At 47.6% G+C, this 22,099-nt stretch overlaps 1 protein-coding gene across 1 annotated transcript; it reads left to right on the top strand.

Moving 5' to 3' along the window:
- The first annotated feature begins 1,100 nt into the window (after window positions 1–1,100).
- On the top strand, window positions 1,101–21,545 carry LOC135179045 (protein-glutamine gamma-glutamyltransferase 5-like). Its single transcript, XM_064150426.1, has 13 exons — window positions 1,101–1,160; window positions 4,769–4,948; window positions 5,870–6,112; window positions 6,917–7,035; window positions 7,936–8,064; window positions 8,280–8,457; window positions 9,838–9,970; window positions 12,790–12,893; window positions 13,898–14,140; window positions 15,107–15,433; window positions 18,079–18,236; window positions 18,568–18,701; window positions 19,523–21,545. The coding sequence occupies exons 1-13, from the start codon at window positions 1,154–1,156 to the stop codon at window positions 21,201–21,203; spliced, it is 3,636 nt and encodes a 1,211-aa protein (XP_064006496.1). The 5' UTR covers window positions 1,101–1,153; the 3' UTR covers window positions 21,204–21,545.
- Window positions 21,546–22,099: the final 554 nt, after the last annotated feature.

Here is a 22,099-nt window from a genome sequence, read left to right as displayed (position 1 = left end):
GTTCACCCTGATCTAGTTGAAGATGCCCCTGAGACTTTGTTCACCCTGATCTAGTTGAAGATGCCCCTGAGACTTTGTTCACCCTGATCTAGTTTGAGGATGTTCCTGAGACTTTGTTCACCCTGATCTAGTTTGAGGATGCCCCTGAGACTTTGTTCACCCTGATCTAGTTGAAGATGCCCCTGAGACTTTGTTCACCCTGATCTAGTTTGAGGATGTTCCTGAGACTTTGTTCACCCTGATCTAGTTTGAGGATGCCCCTGAGACTTTGTTCACCCTGATCTGGTTGAGGATGTTCCTGAGACTTTGTTCCACTTGATCTAGTTGAGGATGCCCCTGCTTACTGCAGAATGACTGGGACTAGGTGGCCTTTGGAGGTCCCTCCCAACCCAGACCATTCTGTGGTTGTATGATTCATTTGGCTCTGATCTCCACTTGAAGGGGATGGCAGGAAGACTTCCTGAAAGCTGGGGTTCTTCCTTGGGTGACAAACACAATTTCCACTGCTGATCATATTCAGGGAGGCTAAATTCAAGTCAGAGTCTGCTGTCTTGCATTGTTTTCCTGTAGCTGACTGAAGAGGTTTAGCCAGAAGGGAAGAGTAGGTGCTTGGATTTATGGCCAAGAGAGTGATGTGTTGCACTCAGATGTGTTTAGAATCCTCCTGGTCCTGAAAGATTTCTCAGACATAGCAAGTTTAGGTGTTCAAGCAAAGCCTGGCTGGGGCACTTAGTGCCATGGTCTAGTTGACTGGCTAGGGCTGGGTGCTAGGTTGGGCTGGATGAGCTTGGAGGTCTCTTCCAACCTGGTTGATTCTATGCTTCTAAGGTGTGGGCCATTGGGAGCACCATGCTACAGGTGAAGTACTGAGTTCTCTCCCTCCCTTCAGCCGCAGGTATCTCCTTAATAATGCTGGAAGTTGAAATGAATCATTTATGAGCATCAGTAGACACATGGGTGGGGCCTCTTTGTAAACTGGTATTTTGTTGATGCAATAAGTGTGACAGCCTTTTAGTTCTGAATATAAATGTTACTGAGAGGAAATTAGGTTGGGCCGACCGAGGAGCTCAGCCAGACCTTGCCCTGCATCTGGCTGAGGAGCAGGTACCTCGACCGCTGCTGTGCTTCAGATACCAGTGCATGTAGAAGGAAAATGGAAGGTGAGTGGCTTGCAACTTTACTCACTGCTGGAAGTGGAAATCATGAGATGGGCGAGGTGTAGAAGTGCCATAAAATTGTTGATGTTGTGCAGAAGAGAGTTTAAGGATTGCTTCTAGATTTGCTTTGTGGGCTTGGTGAGGAAGGAAGACATCCCTTTGGCAGCAGAAACCCTTTCCTTGTATAAAGGAAGGAGCTCCAGAGAAGAACTGGGTGAAACCACAGCCAGCTCTGAGGAGAACAAAAAGGCATGGAAAGAAGGCTCTTCACTTCCAGCATAAGCTATGACTTGCTAGTTTGCAGTATCCTCAATCTAAAAGCAGTTATTGCACGAGGGATGCCTGAGTTAGTCTCTCTGGAATGAAGGCAGGCAGTGAAGAGGGAGACAAAGCCCAATGAGTGGGGTTGGAGGTGGAATTTCTACCCCAAGAACACTAAGAGATGTGAAACAGCTTAGCTTCTACCCTTTTTTCCCTGAGCTGCCTTTGAAGAGAAGTCAGTTGTTAGCTGCTTTGCCATCCAGTTGTGATAATTATTCCTGATAAGCCAACTGTGGGCTGACTTCAGAGAGCTTCGCTGGGAACCATGCAACATCTCAGCTGCCTGATGTTCTGGTTCAGCTGGCTGGAGCGGCTGGAGCGTGCTCGTCTTGCTTCACAAACGCCTCCAGACGCTGGGCGAGGACCTCCCAGCTGCTTTCAGCCTTCCTGACCGCAGGCATTTGTCATGTGTGCTGTAAGCACTTCTAATCCCTTCTGCTCAACCAGAACTCTTTGCTTTATGCTTGGCAACTGTCAGCAGCACAGGAAATTTTGGCTTCAGTTCTGTTACTTGCTCTTATCAGCAGGCATGATGCGGTCCTGAGCAATAACCACCTCATGCCTTGTCAGGTTTTGCTGGGCTCTGGTTGAGAGTGTTGCATGTTTTGAGCACAACATTCAGCTGCTGATCTTTGCTGAAGAGCTGAATGACCAATTCATTACCATATGTCACTGGTTAGATGGAAAATGAGATTGGTTTGGCGCAGGGAAACAAAGCAGAAAGCGCTACTTGTGGGGTTTGTTCTTTATCCTTCCATACCCACCCTCCCAACTCAGCTGTGGTTTACTCAGGGTGGCTGGAGGGCAAAGCAGAGCCTGGGCTGCAGCAGCAGCAGTGTGGCCAGCAGGGCCAGGGAGGGGATTCTCCCCCTCTAATCTGCTCTGGTGAGATCCCACCTGTAGTACTGCATCCAGCTCTGGAGCCCCTGGGACAAGAGGGCTGTGGAGATGCTGGAGAGTGTCCAGAGCAGGGCCAGGAGGATGCTGAGAGGCTGCAGCAGCTCTGTTGTGAGCACAGCCTGAAAGAGTTGGGGCTGTGCAGGCTGGAGCAGAGGAGGCTCCCAGGTGATCTTCTTGTGGCCTTCCAGGGTCTGAAGTGGGCTACAGAAAAGCTGGGGAGGGACTTCTCAGGATATGAGGGAGAGCCAGGAGTGGGGGGAATGGAGCAAAGCTGGAGGTGGGGAGAGAGAGGCTGGAGGTGAGGAGGAAGTTGTTGGTGATGAGAGTGGTGAGAGGCTGGAATGGGTTGCCCAGGGAGGTGGTTGAGGCCCCATGGCTGGAGGTGTTTGAGGCCAGGCTGCTTTATCTTTCAGCTCCTCTGTCCCAGCACCCCCAGGGCCCTCTCTGCCTGGCTGCTCTCAGCCACTCTGTCCCCAGCCTGTAGCGCTGCTTGGGGTTGTTGTGGGCAAAGTGTAGAACCCTGTAGAACACCCACAAATGTAGGTGTTGGGAAGCTTAAGTGGCACTCCAGGTGAGATGCAGAAATAAAGAAATAACCCCCCCCCAAGATTTAATAATCATAGGATGAAGGACAAAGGCTTCAAACTAGGGAAGGGTAGATTCAGATTGGGTGGTAAGGGTAGTGGAACACAGGAATGTGTTGTCCAGGGAGGTAGTTGAGAGCCCATCCTTGGAGATAGTCAAGGTGAAGCTCAGCAGTGCTCAGGACAACCTGTTCTAGATGAGGTTGCCCCTGCTGACTGCAGAGGGACTTGAGCTGGCTGCCCTTTGGAGGTCCCTTTTAACCCAGCCCATTCTATGAGTCTATGAGAACTGCTGCTTAAGACTCATGCAGGTGTCTCAGTCTGCATTTCACTAAGCCATTAAAGGTTTGCCAGACCTTTTTGAGGAACTTAATGGAGATGGAAAAGATCCCCAAATTGTGCAGTTCTCAAAAGTGCTGACAACAGATCCCAAGGGCTGTGACTTGGCTGACAAAAATCTTAGCTGGTAGCCCCTCAGGCCTCCTGCTTGGCTATCAGTCCTTTCATGGGGGTAATTACAATGCTGGTGCCAGAGGGATGGGTGCAAGCCCTCAGGTTTTACTGATTTGCATGCAACTTCTGTCTTTTCCAAGGTGTTTCGCTTGAAGTGCAGACAATGGGAGCCACAGGTTCTCAGCAGCTTGGGGAACTGGCCTAACTGAGCTGCAAACCCTTCCATGTCATTTGAATTGCAAAGGGTTAAGGCTGATCCTTGCTAAACCTACAGAACAACCTAAGAATTCAGCTTCTCCGACTGGAATGGAATAAGATGAATAGAGTTGGTATTTAGAGGGGATGAATATTTCCCACCCAGAAACAAAGGTGGATCCACTTAAAAGAAACAAGCTAGGAGCATCACACCAAGCTAGGAGCAGGTGCGGATCTCTAGGAGGGTAGCAGAGCCCTGCAGAGGGACCTGGCCAGGCTGGATGGGTGGGCAGAGGCCAAGGGGATGAGACTGAACAAGGCCAAGGGCAGGTTCTGCACTTTGGCCACAACAACCCCAAGCAGCACTGCAGGCTGGGGCCAGAGTGGCTGAGAGCAGGCAGGGAGAGAGGGCCCTGGGGGTGCTGTGAGAGAGGAGCTGCAGAGGAGGCAGCAGTGCCCAGGTGGGCAGCAGAGCCAATGGCATCCTGGGCTGGCTCAGGAGCAGTGTGGGCAGCAGGACAAGGGAGGTTCTTGTGCCCCTGTGCTCAGCACTGCTCAGGCCACCCCTGGAGTGCTGTGTCCAGTTCTGGGCCACTCAATTTAAGAGAGCTGTTGAGGTGCTGGAAGGTGTTGAGAGAAGGGCAGCAAGGCTGGGGAGGGGCCTGGAGCAGAGCCCTGTGAGGAGAGGCTGAGGGAGCTGGGGGTGTGCAGCCTACAGCAGAGGAGGCTCAGGGCAGAGCTCATTGCTGCCTGCAGCTCCCTGAAGTCTGGTTGGTTGGCCAGGGCTGGGTGCTAGGTTGGACTGGGTGAGCCTGGAGGTCAATTCCAGCCTGGCTGATTCTATGATTCTATGACTCTGTGATTTTCAAAGCAAGAAGCAATGCTTAAAAAAGATGTGCAACTTGTAGCACAGCCATGAGAATCAGAAGCTCTACAACTTCCCACCTGCAACTTGGAGAAGTGGTGGACTTGTCAGGGTGTTTTTATGGGTGTGAGGTCTCAGTCCCAGCATTGCTGAAGTTTGGAAGGGACTGCTGAAGCAATGGTTGGAAACACTTCTCTGTCTCTCACTGTTATCTCCTCCTTGCTGCCATCCTGACCTCGATGGCCACTCGATTGTCTAGTTCTCCTCTGTGTTTTTTTTCCTCCATCCTGCAGTCATTGAGCTGGGAGAAGTTGACCTGAACTGCCCTTCCAACTGCCAAATCCACAACACCCACTTCTTCGGGACAGACAGGCAGATCATCAGGAGAGGCCAAGCCTTCAGCTTCTACGCTCGCTTCCAGAACCGCGAGTGGGATGACTCCGTGGACCAGGCTGTGTTCACCGTGGAGACAGGTAGTCACTCCCAGCCTCTGCAGGCTTTCCCAGCCCTTTGGGGGCAGTCTTCAAGGACAGATAATATCTACTCATTCATCAGCTTTGGGGGGGCCACACCTTGAGCATCATGGTCAGTTTTGGGCACCGCAATACAAGAGAGATGTGGAGGTCTCTGATCTGGGGCAGGGTGTGCCTGGGCATGGCAGGGGGGTTGGAACTAGATGATTCTTGTGGTCCCTTCCAACCCTGACTGGTTCTATGGTTCTAGGTGCTGGAGTGGGTCCAGAGGAGGGCAACAAAGGGCCTGGAGAATAAATCTGATGAAGAGAGACTGAAAGAGCTGGGGATGGTTAGTGTGAGGAAGAGGAAGATAAACTGAGACCTCACCACCCGAAGGGGCATTGTGGAGAGGCTGCTGCTGGGCTTTGCTCACACTTGTGAGAAGACATGGAACTGGAGACAGAACAAGAGGGAATGGCCTCAAACTGAGGCTGGGGAGGTTTTTCAGGGAGAGAGTGGTCAGGGACTGGAATGAGCTGCCCAGGGAGGTGGTGGAAGGCCTCATCCATTGTCTTTGGGCAGGGAGGTGCTGGAGTCCCCCAGCCTGGCTGTGTTTCAGGGTGGTTTGGATGTTGTGCTTAGGGAGATGGTTTAAGCTGCATCTTGTAGAGTAGGGTTCTAGGTTGGACTTGGTGATCCTGAAGGGCTTTGCCAGCCTGCATATTGCTGTGATTCTGTGATCTGTTGTCTGAGGAGACCACTTCCTTCTGACTCAGGGAGTCCTGCTGACACACAAAAGTTTTCTCAGTCTGCTGCAAAGTGACAAGGGAGAAAGAGATCCACCCTAGGAGGTTTGCCTTGCAAATGCTGGCTAAGCAAATACCTTCTCCACCTGCTTGGCTCAGTGTGATGGAAGCTGTGCTTATGTTCCTTGAAAAGGTCTCCGGCCCTGTGAATCCAACGAGACCAAATGTACCTTCCCCATGGGCAGATGTCTAGATCAGACCTGCTGGAGTGCTTCCTACAAAGTCCATCAGCCAAAATGCATCAACGTCAGCGTGTTTCCTCCTTCCAACGCCTGCCTCGGCCGCTACATCCTCAACATGCAGATCACATCTTGTGGTCACACCTATCAGAGGTGTCTGGGAGACTTCTATGTCCTGTTTAACCCCTGGTGTGCAGGTAAGAACTCCAGTGACAGTCAGAGAGGTGAGTGAAACTGCTGAATGTGTGTCAGGAGCAGTGTGGGCAGCAGGACAAGGGAGGTTCTTGTGCCCCTGTGCTCAGCACTGCTCAGGCCACCCCTTGAGTGCTGTGTCCAGTTCTGGGACACTCAATTCAAAAGAGCTGTTGAGGTGCTGGAAGGTGTTGAGAGAAGGGCAACAAGGCTGGGGAGGGCCTGGAGCAGAGCCCTGTGAGGAGAGGCTGAGGGAGCTGGGGGTGTGCAGCCTGCAGCAGAGGAGGCTCAGGGCAGAGCTCATTGCTGCCTGCAAGTACCTGAAACAAAGATGGGAGGTGGGAGCAAAGCTGGAGATGAGTGGGTTCAGACTGGAGATGAGGAGGAAGTTGTTGAGCAGGAGAGTGGTGAGAGGCTGGAATGGGTTGCCCAGGGAGGTGGTTGAGGCCCCATGGCTGGAGGTGTTTAAGCCCAGGCTGGCTGAGGCTGTGTGCAGCCTGCTCTAGGGTAGGGTGTCCCTGGGCATGGCAGGGGGGTTGGAACTGGCTGATCCTTGTGGTCCCTTCCACGACTGATTCTATGATTCTATACTTCAGTGAAGCTACATCAGGGAGAGACTCATTAAAGATATTATCTAGCTAGAAGAAGAAAGGAATGGTCTGTGGATGTCTAAAGAGCCCAGGCCCTTGAATGTAGAAGCACCTGCTTAAACATATACATCAGTAAATGGGTAGAAAAAAGGCAGCCAGGGGGAGCAGAAGGTAACAGAAGCTCTAGAAATGTGTCTGATAGCTTTGCATCTTTTCCAGATGACCCTGTCTACATGGACAACCAGGCTCAGAGAGAAGAATATGTTCTCAATGAACATGGCATACTCTATGAAGGAGTTCATAAGCATATTACATCTCGACCCTGGCATTTTGGACAGGTAATTTTTGGAGGCTTGTCTCTAAAAGGTGTCAAAGGTGGTGAAAGGCCTGGAACACAAAGCCTATGAGGAGAGGCTGAGGGAGCTGGGGGGGTGCAGCCTGCAGCAGAGGAGGCTCAGGGCAGAGCTCATTGCTGCCTGCAACTGCCTGCAGGGAGGCTGGAGCCAGATGGAGTTGGGCTCTGCTGCCAGGCAGCCAGCAGCAGAAGAAGGGGACACAGCCTCAAGCTGTGCCAGGGCAGGTCTAGGCTGGATGTGATGAGGAAGTTCCTGGCAAAGAGAGTGATTGGCATTGGAATGGTCTGCCCAAGGAGGTGGTGGAGTGGCCATGGCTGGAGGTGTTCTTGCCAAGCCTGGCTGGGGCACTTAGTGCCATGGTCTGGTTGGTTGGACAGACTTTGCCTTACGTTAAAAGTGACGTAGGAGAATCAGCCAGAGGGGTTAGGAAGCAGAAGAATTAGTCACACAGACAGCAGGTTAGAGAGAGAAGGGAGGCAGCCAAAGCCAGAGGGCAACTCTGTGTTATCTGTGTTTGTGTTCTTGTTCTTATACAGCTCAGCAAGCCTATGAGTGCAGTAGACATCACCACTGTTTCCTTTTCACAGCCCATAGTGTAATTCTTCTCACCAAAATATCCCAGCTAGGCTCAGACTAGCACATAAATGATAAATGATGCCTTCTGTTATCAAGAAACAGCCAGAGACACACAGCAACTCTGCTATCTATGTTTATGTTCTTCTTTTATACATCTCAGCAAGTCTATGAGTAGAGTAGCCATGACCCTTGCTGCCTTTTCTCAGCCTATCATCTAATTCCTCTCACTAAAGTATCCCAGCCAGGCTCAGACTAGCACACAATGTCAGAATGCTGTGATGCCTGTGTTAACTTCTCCTTCCCTAGTTTGAAGAAGGGATTCTGGATATCTGCTTGAAGATCCTGGACATGGGAGCCAGCTACCATCACGGCTCCGATCGCGACCGCTGTTGGCGCAACGATCCCGTGCACGTCAGCATGGTGGTCAACCACATGGTAAGGGCTCTAGGGGTCTGGCACCTCTGGATGATCATTACAGTGTGGAAGAACAAATTGTGCTGTAATCTAAGCCAGGGAGAATTCTTTTTTTCACCCAGACTCAGAGGAACAACTCATTTGTGACACTAATCACTGGTGATCTTGTGCTGCGCCTGGGATGTGGAGCTGTGGCCAGCTGGTTGCAAAAGGTGTTTTCTCTTTTCTCCTTGTAGATAAGCAGCCATACCACCAACAGTATCATGAAGATTCCAGAAAACAATGATTACCTGAAAGGAACCAAACCATTTTCCTGGAATGGAAGTGTGCCTATTCTTCAGCAGTGGTACAACGGCAGGTGCAGACCTGTGCGATATGGGTACTGCGGAGCTCTCGCCGCGGTGATGTGCACAGGTATTGAGATTTCAGTCTGCTCTTACCTGGGTACAGATTGCACTGGGTTGGAAGGGAACTGCAAAGATGATCCTGTCCAGCCCCTCTGCAGAGAGCAGGGACACATCCCACTGGATCATAGAATCATAGAATCAGGCAGCATGGAAGAGACCTGAAGTTCACCCAGCCCAACCTAGCACCCAGCCCTGCCCAACCAACCAGACCATGGCACTCAGTGCCCCAGCCAGGCTTGGCTGCAACACCTCCAGACACGGCCACTCCACCACCTCCCTGGGCAGCCCCTTCCAATGCCAATCACTCTCTTTGCCAACAACTTCCTCCTAATATCCAGCCTAGACCTCCCTGCCACAACTCGAGACTGTGTCCTCTTGCTCTATTGCTGGTAGCTTGGGAGAAGAGCCCAACCTCATCTGGCTACAGCCTCCTTTCAGGTAGTTGTAGACTGCAATGAGATGTTCCACCTGTAAAGTGGACTATAGGATCACAAGACCACAGGAGATTAGGGGTTGGAAGCATCCCCAGGAGATCATTGAGTCCAACCCCCCTGCCACAGCAGCACCAAACAACCCAGCTCAGGGCACACAGGAACACATCCAGACAGGCCTGGAAAGGCTCCACAGAAGGAGACTCCACAGCCTCTCTGGGCAGCCTGTGCCAGGGCTCTGGGACCCTTCCAGGCAAGAAGTTCCCCCTTGTGCTGAGATGGAACCTTCTGTGCTGCAGCTTCTATCCATTGCTGCTTGTCCTGTCCCAGGGAGCAGCGAGCAGAGCCTGTCCCCCCACTCCTGACCCCCAGCCCTCAGATACTTATAAACATGTATTAAATCTCCTCTCAGACTTCTCCAGACTAAGCAGCCTCAGGTCCCTCAGCCTTTCCTCACCAGGCAGTGCTCCAGTCCCCTCATCATCCTCACAGCCCTCCCTTGGAACCTCTCCAGCAGATCCCTGTCCCTCTTCACCTGGGGAGCCCAAAACTGAAGGCAGTACTGAAGATGAGGTCTCAGCAGGAGAACCTCCCTGGCTCTGCTGGACACACTCTGCTTAATACACCCCAAGATCCCATTGGCCCTCTTGGGCAGCAGAGCACATTGCTGTGCCAGGGATGTTCTCCCCCAGCACCCCCAGGTCCCTCTCCTTGGGGCTGCTCTCCAGCAGTCACCTCCCAACCTGTGCTGCTGCAGTTTATGATCCCTGCCCAGATGCAGGACTCTGCACTTGGCCTTGGTGAACCTCCTTTGGTTCCTCTGTGCCCAGCTCTGTGCCCAGAGCTCTCTGGATGGCAGCACAGCCTGCAGGATAATTCTTTATGAAATAAGTGAAAGGTTTTTCTTCATTTATTACCATTTTCAAGGACTCATGGATTTGTTTTGCCCCTTGCAGTGATGAGGTGTTTGGGAATTCCAAGCCGTGTGGTCACCAACTTCTGTTTTCCATCCTCAACTGAGAATCCCCTCGGTGTCAATGAGGTTTTTGACTGTACTGGGAAGAACCTGTGTGGTAAAGACAAGCTATGGTAAGTGGTAATCCCAAGGTTTATATAGCTATAACCCCCAAGTTTATATATACATATATAATCCCTAAGTTTATATATATATATATATATATACACCAAGTTTATATATACATAACCCACATGTTTATATATATATATATATATATATATAAATCCCAAGTTTTTATATAGATATAAATCCTAAGTCTTTATATATATACCTCAAGTTTATATATATATACACCACAAGTTTATATATACATATATATATAAATCCCAAGTTTTTAATATATAAACCACCCAAGTATATATATATATAAACCCCAAATTCATATATATATTTACATACCCCAAGTTTATATATATACATATATATAAAACCCAAGTATATATATATATATATATACCACCCAAGTTTGTATATATAAACCCTAAATTCATATATATATTTGCATACCCCAAGTTAATATATATACATATATATAAACCCCAAGGTTCTCTCTATATATATATTTATATAAACCACCCAAGTTTATATATATAAACCCCAAATTCATATATATATTTACATACCCCAAGTTTATATATATACATATATATAAAACCCAAGTATATATATATATCACCCAAGTTTATATATATAAACCCCAAATTCATATATATATATTTACATACCCCAAGTTTATATATACACATATATATAAAACCCAAGTGTATATATATATATAAGCCACCCAAGTTTATATATATAAACCCCAAATTCATATATATATTTACATACCCTAAGTTTATATATATACACATATATATAAACCCCAAGTTTTTTTATATATATATATTTATATAAACCACTCAAGTTTATATATATATAAACCCCAAATTCATATATATATTTACATACCCCAAGTTTATATATACATATATATAAACCCCAAGGTTTTTTTTATATATATATTTATATAAACCATCCAAGTTTATATATATATAAATCCCAAATTCACATATATATTTACATACATTTACATACCTCAAGTTTATATATACATATATAAAAACTCCTAGTTTATATATATATAAACCTCAAATTTATATATGCATATATAAATGCCAATTTATATATATATATCTATATGCACACACTCCAAGTATATATATATATAAATCTCAAGTTTATATATATATATATATATATATAACCCCCTCAAGTTTATATATACATATATAAACTCCAAGTTTTTATATATATATATAGATAGATAGATATAAATATAAAACCTCTAGGTTTATATATCTATAGATATATAGACAGAGCTACATATATATAAACCCAACATTTTTATATACATATATTTATATATATATTTATAAAACCTCCAAGTTTATATAGATATTGATATAGATATATAGACAGATAGATATAGATATATAAACCCCATGTTTATATATATATACATATATATATAAAACCTCCAGGTTTATATATCTATAGATATATGAACCCCACATTTATATATATATATATATATATAAAACCTCTAAGATTATGTATCTGTAGATATAGACACATAAACAGATAGATATGGATATAGATATATAAACCCCCTGTTTACACATATCTAAAACCTCCAAGTTTATATAACTATAGATATATAAACCCCCCACATATATATACATAAAACCTCCAAGTGTATATGTCTGTAGATATAGATACATAGATAGATACAGATATATATAGATATATAAACCCCACATTTATATATATATATATAAAACCTCCAAGTTTATATATCTGTAGATATATAAACCTCACATTTATATATCTATATATATAAAAGCTCCAGGCTTATATATCTGTAGATATAGACACATAAACAGATAGATATAGATATATAAACCCCACATTTATATATATGTATAAAAAAACTCCAAGTTTATATAGCTATAGATATATAAACCTCACATTTATATATATATATATAAGCTCCAAGTTTATATATATGTAGATATAGACACATTAACAGATAGATATAGATATAGATATATAAACTCCATGTTTATATATATATATATACAACATCCAAGTTTATATATCTATAGATAGATAGATACATATACATATAGATATATAAAACCAATGTTTATATATATATAACCTCCAGGTTTATATATCTATAGCTATATAGATAGATAGATATAGATATATAAACCCCACATTTATATATATGTATAAAAAAACTCCAAGTTTATATAGCTATAGATACATAAACCTCACATTTATATATATATATATATAAGCTCCAAGTTTATATATCTGTAGATATAGACACATTAACAGATAGATATAGATACAGATATATAATCTTCATGTTTATATATATATATACAACATCCAAGTTTATATATCTATAGATAGATAGATACATATACATATAGATATATAAAACCAATGTTTATATATATATATATATATATATATATATATATATATATATATATATATATATAACCTCCAGGTTTATGTATCTATAGCTATATAGATAGATAGATATAGATATATAAACCCCAAACAGGAAAATCAAGTACTTAAAAGAACTGCAGGGGCATGTTATCAACTAGAAAAAAAAGGGCTACAGAAGAATGTTTTGCAACCAAGACTGCAGGGTTCTGGTACAAATTTCCAGTCTGAGTGATATGGAACAAAATAAAGCACTGCTGTCCTCAGATGTCATTAACAGTGTTACAGAGAGTCTTGCACTGATGGAAAGGTTCTCTCTAACATAGTGTTCGTCCCTTGTCATACACTGAAATTGGTGATCCAGCAGATGTCTTTTATGCTACAGGAGGTATCACTGCTGGAATGAATCCTGGATGGCTCGCAGGGACCTAAACCAGTGCTGCGGTGATTGGCAGTGTCTGGATCCAACGCCTCTGGAAACAGGCAGAGGTAACTGTTTGTTCTAACTGTAATTGTTTTCATCAGCTCGTATCTTTGAGTTTTCTCTGCTACCTGATCCTGTTCAGTACCTTTACTGACGATCTGGAGCAGGTGATTGAGTCCAGCAGCAGTAAGTTTGCAGATGTCACCAAGCTAGGAGCAGCTGTGGAGCTGTTGGAGCGGAGCAGAGCCCTGCAGAGGGACCTGGCCAGGCTGGATGGGTGGGCAGAGGCCGAGGGGATGAGATTGAACAAGGCCAAGGGCAGGTTCTGCACTTTGGCCACAACAACCCCAAGCAGCACTGCAGGCTGGGGCCAGAGTGGCTGAGAGCAGGCAGGCAGAGAGGGCCCTGGGGGTGCTGGCAGAGAGGAGCTGCAGAGGAGGCAGCAGTGCCCAGGTGGGCAGCAGAGCCAATGGCATCTTGGGCTGGCTCAGGAGCAGTGTGGGCAGCAGGACAAGGGAGGTTCTTGTGCCCCTGTGCTCAGGCCACAGCTTGAGTGCTGTGTCTAGCTCTGGGCCTCTCGATTCAAGAGAGCTGTTGAGGTGCTGGAAGGTGTTGAGAGAAGGGCAGCGAGGCTGGGGAGGGCCTGGAGCAGAGCCCTGTGAGGAGAGGCTGAGGGAGCTGGGGGGGTGCAGCCTGCAGCAGAGGAGGCTCAGGGCAGAGCTCATTGCTGTCTACAACTACCTGCAGGGAGGCTGTAGCCAGGTGGGGTTAGGCTCTGCTGCCAGGCAGCCAGTACCAGAAGGGGACACAGCCTCAAGCTGTGGCAGGGCAGGTCTAGGCTGGATGTTGTTAGGAAGTTGTTGGCAGAGAGAGTGATTGGCACTGGAATGGGCTGCCCAGGGAGGTGGTGGAGTGGCCGTGCCTGCAGGTGTTCTTGCCAAGCCTGGCTGGGGCACTTAGTGCCATGGTCTGGTTGGTTGGGCAGGGCTGGGTGCTAGGTTGGGCTGGCTGAGCTTGGAGCTCTCTTCTAACCTGCTTGGTTCTGTGATTTCACAACCAATTGTCTCAGGGCTGGCTTGCAGCGGTCCTACGTGGGTCCGAAGCATCAGAGAAGGGGACCTGGACTCAGACTACGACGGGCAGCACATGTTTTCTCGTGTCAACTCCAACTATGTGGGTTGGCTTTCCCAAAACAACGCCAAGAAGACCAAAGTCTTCTGCGACGCTTGGCCCTGCGGGCAGCATCTCATCACCAAGAGCGTCGGCAGTGAGCAGTTCCAAGACATCACCGGGGCTTACAAGTATGAACTAGGTGAGATGGCAGCTCGTTAGGTGGTCTAAATCACATTGCAAATGCTAATTATACAGAAATATCAATGTAATCTGTCCCATGCCCATCTTGACATGAGAAAATTCCTTCTCTTCTGGGAGCTGGAGTCTGGAATTTCTCAATGTATTTAGATGATGCAAACAAAACACAGAGTAATTACTTCTGGATGGGATGGGAGAGGAGATTCGAGGAGAGGAGAGTCAGGTTCAGGAGTTTCAAGGAGATAGGAGATTTAAGGAGAGAAGGGGAGATTCTAGGAGAGGAGATTCAGGGAGAGGAGAGGAGATTCAAGGAGAGGAGATTCAAGAAGAGGAGAGGAGATTCGAGGAGAGGAGACTCCGGGAGAGGAGAGGAGATTCAAGGAGAGGAGATGAGATTTGAGGAGAGGAGATTCAAGGAGAGGAGATTTGAGGAGAGGAGATTCAAGGAGAGGAGAGGATACTAATCTGTTTTTTTTTCTTTGCTATTCTATTCAATTTGACTTGATTCTATTCTATTCTATTCTATTCTATTCTATTCTATTCTATTCTATTCTATTCTATTCTATTCTTTCTTTTCTATTCTAGCCTACTCTACTATATTCTATTCTGATAGTATTCCATTCTATTCTTCTAGTCTATTCCATTCTATTCTATCCTATTTTTCTATTCTATTCTATTCTATTCTATTCTATTCTATTCTATTCTATTCTATTCTATTCTATTCTATTCTATTCTATTCTGTTCTATTCTATTCTATTCCAATCTACTCTACTCCATTCTGTTCGATTCTATTTGATACTCTTCTATTCTCCTCTATCTTGTTTCACACTCTGGTGGATTTGTTCTACAGTAAGAGACTCCCCTAGGTTTGAGGAAGAAGCAGGACAGCTATTTCCTGAGCTGTATTTGGAGAGATGTGACTTGTTGTGCCTCCAGTAGCTTCATTCTCGTGTCCCTTCTTCAACAGGCTCAGTGAAAAACAAAGAAGCCTTTTATAGGGCTTACAGAAGAATTCACCCAGGGTACTGCAACGCTTCCAACTGTCATATTGAGAGGGAACTATCAGCTCTGAAAAACCCATTTTTGAGTGACTCTGGTGTCAACATGAGGTTGAAGATGGCAAACTGCCCCATGTACGGGGAAGACGTCCAGCTCCACTGGCTGCTTGAAAATCTGCGTAACGAGAACAAGACCCTGAAGTTTCATTTGTGCGCACAAATCATCACCTACAGCGGCTGTCCCATGGATCAGTTCTGGACAGACACTGTGAATGTCACCTTGGGCCCAAGGGAAGGTAAGGACATGAATTGGTCCTTTCAGGAGAGAGGTTTTTTTGGGGTTAGTGAAGGCTTCCTGACAGTGGCGAGAGCTGGAACGAATACAGCATGAAATACTGACAGCTCAAATGCCCTTTAGGAGAGCCACGAGGCTGGCTGGGGAACCTGAGCATCTCCCCGATGAAGAGAGACTGAGAGCCCTGAGGCTGTTTAGTCTGGAGAAGGCTCAGAGGGGACCTGATCAATGTCTATAGGTATCTCAGGGGGCCAAGCTCTTTTTCTGTGGTGTGCAGTAATAAGATAAGGAACAGTGGACAGAAACTTGAACATAGGTTTCATAGAATCCAGCAGGCTGGATGAGACCTCCAAGATCATCCAGTCCAAGCTATCACCCAGCCCTAACCAACAGAGCAACTTCTTTATATGAGGGTAATGGAGCACTGGAACAGGCAGCCCAAGGTGGTGTGGAGTCTCCTTCTCTGCAGACATTCAAGACCTGCCTGTATGCATTGCCCTGTGGTGCTTTTGGCAGGGAGGTTGGAGTCGATGATCTCTGGAGGTCCCTTCCAAGCTCTAACATTCTGTGATTACTTAAACAGTGTCAATACTGTATGTATAGTGGCAGGGCAATCAGAGTCCCTCCTTTACTTCTCACAATCATTTAAAAGCTTCTTTTCATCCAAAGTCCAACTCTGGAACCTACATTCAGCACAAAGAGAAAGCTGTAGCTGCCTATCAGAAAAGCAGATTGTTCCCTTGAGCCAGAAGATAGCAGCCAGTGTAAAACACTTGTTTTGAGCAGTAATAGGATCATTCCTAGATATACTAGGTGAGTATATGCATTACTCCTAGATATACTATGGTGAGTATATATATATTATTCCTAGATAGACATGATGACTACAAAGGTGTATCAAAATACAAGCACTCATTTGCAGGGTTAGTATCTTCTCCTGGAATTAAAAACTATCCCTTTTGATTAAAGCACATTAGGAGATAAAATTTCATAGCTGTGATATTTCCTGATAATCATACCAAGCTTTAATTTGCCTACATCTGAGTTATTGCTTTAAGAATGAGGCTGGAACGTTTTAATAAGAATCAGAAATGAAAAGAAGAATCAGAATCAGAAGAAAAGGCATCAGAGGAAGCAAAATAATCAGCACAATCAGAAGAAGAAGAAACAGAAGAATCAGAAGCACTATCAGAAGAATATGTAGAAGAAACAGAAGAATCAGAAGCACAACCAGAAGAAGAATCAAAATCAGAAGAAGCAGAAGAATGAGAATCAGAAGAATCAAAATCAGAAGAATGAGAATCAGAAGCACAATCAGAGGAAGAATCAAACTCAGAAGAATGAGAATCACAAGAATGAGAATCAGAATCAAAATCAGAAGCAGAAGAATGAGAAACAGAAGAATGAGAATCAGAAGAATCAGAAGAAGAATCAAAATGAGAAGAATGAGAATCAGATGAATGAGAATCAGAAGAAGCAAAATCAGAAGCAGCAGAAGAATGAGAATCAGAAGAATCAAAATCAGAAGAATGATAATCAGAAGCACAATCAGAGGAAGAATCAAACTCAGAAGAATGAGAATCACAAGAATGAGAATCAGAAGAATCAAAATCAGAAGCAGAAGAATGAGAAACAGAAGAATGAGAATCAGAAGAATCAGAAGAAGATTCAAAATGAGAAGAATGAGAATCAGAAGAATCAAAATCAGAAGCAGCAGAAGAATGAGAATCAGAAGAATGAGAATCAGAAGAATGATAATCAGAAGCACAATCAGAGGAAGAATCGAACTCAGAAGAATGAGAATCACAAGAATGAGAATCAGAAGAAACAAAATCAGAAGCAGAAGAATGAAAAACAGAAGAATGAGAATCAGAAGAATCAGAAGAATCAAAATGAGAAGAATGAGAGTCAGAAGAATGAGAATCAGAAGCAGCAAAATCAGAAGCAGCAGAAGAATGAGAAGCAGAAGAATGAGAATCAGAAGCACAATCAGAAGAACCAAAATCAGAAGCAGAAGAATGAGAACCAGAAGAATCAGAATCAGAAGAATGAGTCACAATAATGAGAATCAGAAGAATGATAATCAGAAGCACAATCAGAAGAATCAGAAGCAGAATAAGCAAAAGCAGAATTAGAAGTATCAGAGTCAGAAGTAGCAGATGAAGCAGAACCAGAACCTGAAGAATTAGAATAAGAATCAAAATCAGAAGAATGAGAATCAGAAGCAAAATCATAAGAATCAGAAGCAGAAGAAGCAGAAGTAGCAGATGAAGCAGAAGCAGAATCAGAAGAATAAGCAGAAGAAGCAGAATCAGAAGAAGAATCAAAATCAGAAGCAGAATCAGAAGAATTAGAAGAAGAAGCAGAATCAGAATCATAACAACAACAACAACGAAGACCCAACCTCCTTTTAAAGGCACTGGTATAGTTGTATGAAGTGGGAACTGTGCAGCTGGTTGCTGGTAGCAATGCATCCCCCTGAGCCAGGACAAATCATGGCTGCTTTCAAAGGCGCTGTGATAAATTAATGTGTAGTGAAGCCATTGTAAGTGGCAGTTAAACTATAGGAGTCAGGGAAGTGGAACTATTAGCCAGAAAATCAGATTCTTTTTTTTTTTTTAATGTCCTTTTTTTTTTTTTTTACAGTGAAAAAAATCCCCCTGTGTATATCATACACTCAATATGGACCTTACCTCTGCGACCACAACATCATGAAAGTGGTGGCAGTGTCGGACCCAGAGTGCGGAGAAGTTCTGATGGTGAGCAGGGATGTCGTGATCAACAGGCCTCCTGTTATTGTGAAGGTAAAGAACCTTAGCTGTGGCATCTTGGATCTAAGGAACAGCCTTAGGGACTCTTATGGACTGATTCCTAGGTTGGCAATGCAGATAAAGCTGAATTTCCCCCCCCCCCCCCTTTTGTTTAAGCAAGATCAGTGTGGTTTTAAATGGACGCAGTGGGATGCACAAAGATGAGAGAAGCAGGTGTGAAAGAAACATGTAGGAATAATTCTTCTCTTTTTTTTCCCTTTCCTTTTTCTTTCTTTATTTTGTTTCTCCTCACCACATGTTTACTTCATTGTTCATTTTGTAAGGCTTGCAACACATAACCTGTGCCTGTTTATTTTCTGACTAGCTGCTGAGCCAGCCCAGGCTGAAAGTACCGTGCACCGCGGAGATCTCCTTCTGCAACCCTCTGCAGGAAGATATGAAGAACTGTGTGATGACATTAGAAGGCTGTGGTTTATTCAAGGAGCCAATGACCATTGAGTAAGATCATCAATGATTGAAATGGGGAGAACATTGAGGGTTTGGCTTAAGGTGCATCAGATCAGAGCAGGTTCGGTGGAAAACAGAAGCTCTGGTATTTTTATTTAGGATGTTGTTCATAGAACCATAGAATCAAGCAGGCTGGAAGAGAGCTCCAAGCTCAGCCAGCCCAACCTAGCACCCAGCCCTAGACAATCAACTGGACCGTGGCACTGTCTCATCCAGGCTTTGCCTCAACACCTGCAGGCACGGTGACTCCACCACCTCCCTGGGCAGCCCATCCCAATGCCAATCACTCTCTCTGCCAGGAACTTCCTCCTGACATCCAGCCTAGACCTCCCCCAGCACAGCTTAAGGCTGTGTGCCCTCATTCCATGGCTGGGAGGTTGAGGCCCTGTCCTTAGAGATGTTCACGCCCAGACTCAACAAGTCTCTGGACAACCCAATCAGTGCTGGCTGCAGGGGGGGGTGGAGCAGGCAACCTTCCAACCCAAACCATTCCATGATTCTATGAAACGGGAAAGCAGAAAATACATCTTTTGGGGGGGCAGAAAGGTTCTACATCGTTTAAGAATTCAAGGGAGCACCGCCCATGAGTTTCCAGTCACAGTTAGGGGAGCTCTTCAACTCTTGAGTTGTGACCACACTTTTCACAGCACAGAACGTGGGTTCTGGTTTTTCTTGGAGGAAGGCAAGAGTAGCAAGACAGCCATAACATTTCACCCTAGCAAATCAGGCCTACTTGTGCTCACTCCTTTTGGAGCACTCCGTGGATCTGGGAGTTGCTCAGGTTCCTAACTGTTTTCCTTCTCTTGGTCCAGTTTGGGAACACTGGCTGCCAACCAGCAAGCACGGACCGTCGTGGAGTTCACACCTTACAGGCTCGGCAGCCACCGCCTCCTGGCCAACCTGGGATGCCACAAGTTTGCCTACTGCAAGGGCTGCGCCAAGGCTGAAGTGTGCTGCTCCGCGGGCCAGAACGGCGTCCTGCCCGTCGCCCAGAACGGCTCGGTCCCGGCGTGCCACAACGGCTCCGTCCCCGTGAACGGCTCCGGGCCCGTGCCCGCGGCAGACCCTGCCTTCAACTCCATGTGTGAATACATCTGCATCCCGGTGTGCAACCCAAACTGCAACGCAGCGGGCCAGCCCGTGTACGACTTCGTCTACCTGCCTGCAGGCCACCCCTTGTGCAGCTCCATCTGCAACCAAGGCTTCGGCCCCAGCATCAATCCCGGGTTTGACCTGGGATGCGATCCAGGCTTCCGTGTCATATGCGAGACTGTGCCTTCTGCTGCCTGCACCCAGATGCCTCCCACCGTGTACGGCTCCGTGCCGGCTCCAGCACCCAACCCCATGTGCGCCCCTATGCCGCACGTGGTGTTTGAGACGGGTCCTGCCCCCGCACAGCAGCCTGCAGGCGGCGGGGGGCCCATGTCCTACTCCGTGTCCGTCCCGGCCAACAACGCGGTGAGTGCCTTGCTGACCCACTTCATGGCCGGCTCCGCTCCCGCTGCAGCAGCCCAGACGGTCCCTGCCCACATGTCGGCTCCAGCAGCTCACACCGTGGGCGCTCCAGTGGTGCACACCATAGGCGGCCCCATGCCAGCACCAGCGCCCGGTGCCACCGTCTCGCATGTCGTCTGCGGCTCTGCACCCTCTCCCAGCACCCAGCCTCACTGCGGCTCAGTGCTCACCCTGCCCTCCCAGCCTCTGAGCACCCCCGGAGCACACGGCATGTGCTCCCCAGGCTCAGCGGCCTCTCCGGTGCCCCACTCTGCCGCCCGTAGCGCCACCCCAGCGGGGCTGCAGATGGGGAGCGCCCCCGCAACCCACTCGCGGTGCTCACCGGCCCCTCGTCCCGTGGGACCCCCCGCAGCCCACTCGCTGTGCTCTCCGGCTCCCCGCCCGGTGGGACCCCCCGCAGCCCACTCGCTGTGCTCCCCCGTCTCTGCCTCCCTGGGGACCACGGGAGCCCGCCCCAGCAGCTCGCCTGCCGCCTGCGCCGAGGACTCGCCGGGAGCCTGCCTGCCGTGCCCCCCGACGCCGCGCCCGCTGACCGCCACCACCGCCCGCTCCCTCTGCGCGCCGCCGTCTCGTCCTCTCTCCCGCCTCGCCGGCACTCCGGGCTCTCGCTCGCTGTGCGGCCCGCAGTGGGGTCCCTCCGGTGACACCGCCACTCGCTCGGGCTCCCACAGCACGTGGGGTGTCGCCCCCCGCTCGGCGTGGAGCCCCCCGGGGCGCTCGGGCTACTCCCCCTTGTCCCGCACAGCCTACGGCTCGCTCTCACGCCCCCCCTACAGCTCCTTGTCCCGCTCCTCCTTCAACACATTGTCCCGCTCCACCTACACCCCCCTGCCCCGCTCCACCTCTCCCTCTGCCTACGCCACCCTGCCGCGCTCTGCCGCACGCCCCTCCAGCAGCATCCTGGCCCAGGCAGGGTCCCGCACACCCTGGAGCTCGAGGAGGGACACCCTCACCTACTTCAAGCGCAAGTATCTGTGATGGGGGCAGACCTGGCAAACGCTGAAGCCACGGAGTTAAAGCAGAGGCTTTGAACGAGGTTAGGGTGATGGAGAGCAGACCCGAGCGTTTCTGCAGGCGTTTGAGCTGTGGCAGAAGGCAGGCTGCTGGCGGCTGCCGAGGGATGCGTTCCATGTCCTACTCACCCGCCTGGAGATGGGGCGCAGGGAAGTGACAAACGGATGCGCGCCCCGCGGAGCCATCCTGACAACAGTTGCACAGGGCAGGTAATCAGATTTGCTTGCTCGGTCAAGCTGGTTTATAAGGGATGTGCTTTCACTTTCTCTTCTCTCGATTTCTTGCGCTGCATGTTTCTCAGGTCTCCCTGGGCTGTAGCCCAGGGAGCAAATCTCTTCCCCTGCACGAAATGTGCTGTCCTTGGGGCGCTGCAAGGAGGCGGCAGCGGGAGCTGCCCGCCGGACTCCCGGTGCGGGAGTCGTGGCCTTGCCGTGGCTCAGGCCAGGTCTGCAGGCACTCAGACATCCTCACTCAGGAGACAATGAAATCTGGGGGGAGGTCACGGAGCAGCTAAACTGGTACAGATCACCTGAAGTGGCTAGAAGAAAAAAAAAGGCAAAAAAAAGGAGAGGCAAATGTACTAAATTTGTCATTACTGCTTTGGGTGTCTGAACAGTGCCTGTATCACAGGCTCTCAGGATGTCAGGGGTTGGAAGGGACCCAAAGAGATCACCGAGTGCAACCTCCCTGCCAGAGCAGCACCACACAATCCAGCTCAGGTCACACAGGAACACATCCAGACAGGCCTGGAAAGGCTCCACAGAAGGAGACTCCACAACCTCTCTGGGCAGCCTGTGCCAGGCTCTGGGACCCTTCCAGGCAAGAAGTTTCCCCTTGCGTTGAGCTGGAACGTCCTGTGC

The sequence above is a fragment of the Pogoniulus pusillus genome, chromosome 10 (assembly GCF_015220805.1).
Source record: "Pogoniulus pusillus isolate bPogPus1 chromosome 10, bPogPus1.pri, whole genome shotgun sequence".
Lineage (NCBI taxonomy): Eukaryota > Metazoa > Chordata > Aves > Piciformes > Lybiidae > Pogoniulus > Pogoniulus pusillus.
The sequence above is the reverse complement of the archived record's forward strand: the minus strand, read 5'-3'. Positions and strand labels throughout refer to the sequence as shown.

Bases quoted from the DNA above. Each gene is read 5' to 3' on its own strand.
- LOC135179045 (XM_064150426.1), top strand. The intron at 7,036-7,935 runs GTAATTTTTGGA...CTCCTTCCCTAG, and splicing joins GACCCTGGCATTTTGGACAG to TTTGAAGAAGGGATTCTGGA. The intron at 18,237-18,567 runs GTAAAGAACCTT...TTTTCTGACTAG, and splicing joins GGCCTCCTGTTATTGTGAAG to CTGCTGAGCCAGCCCAGGCT.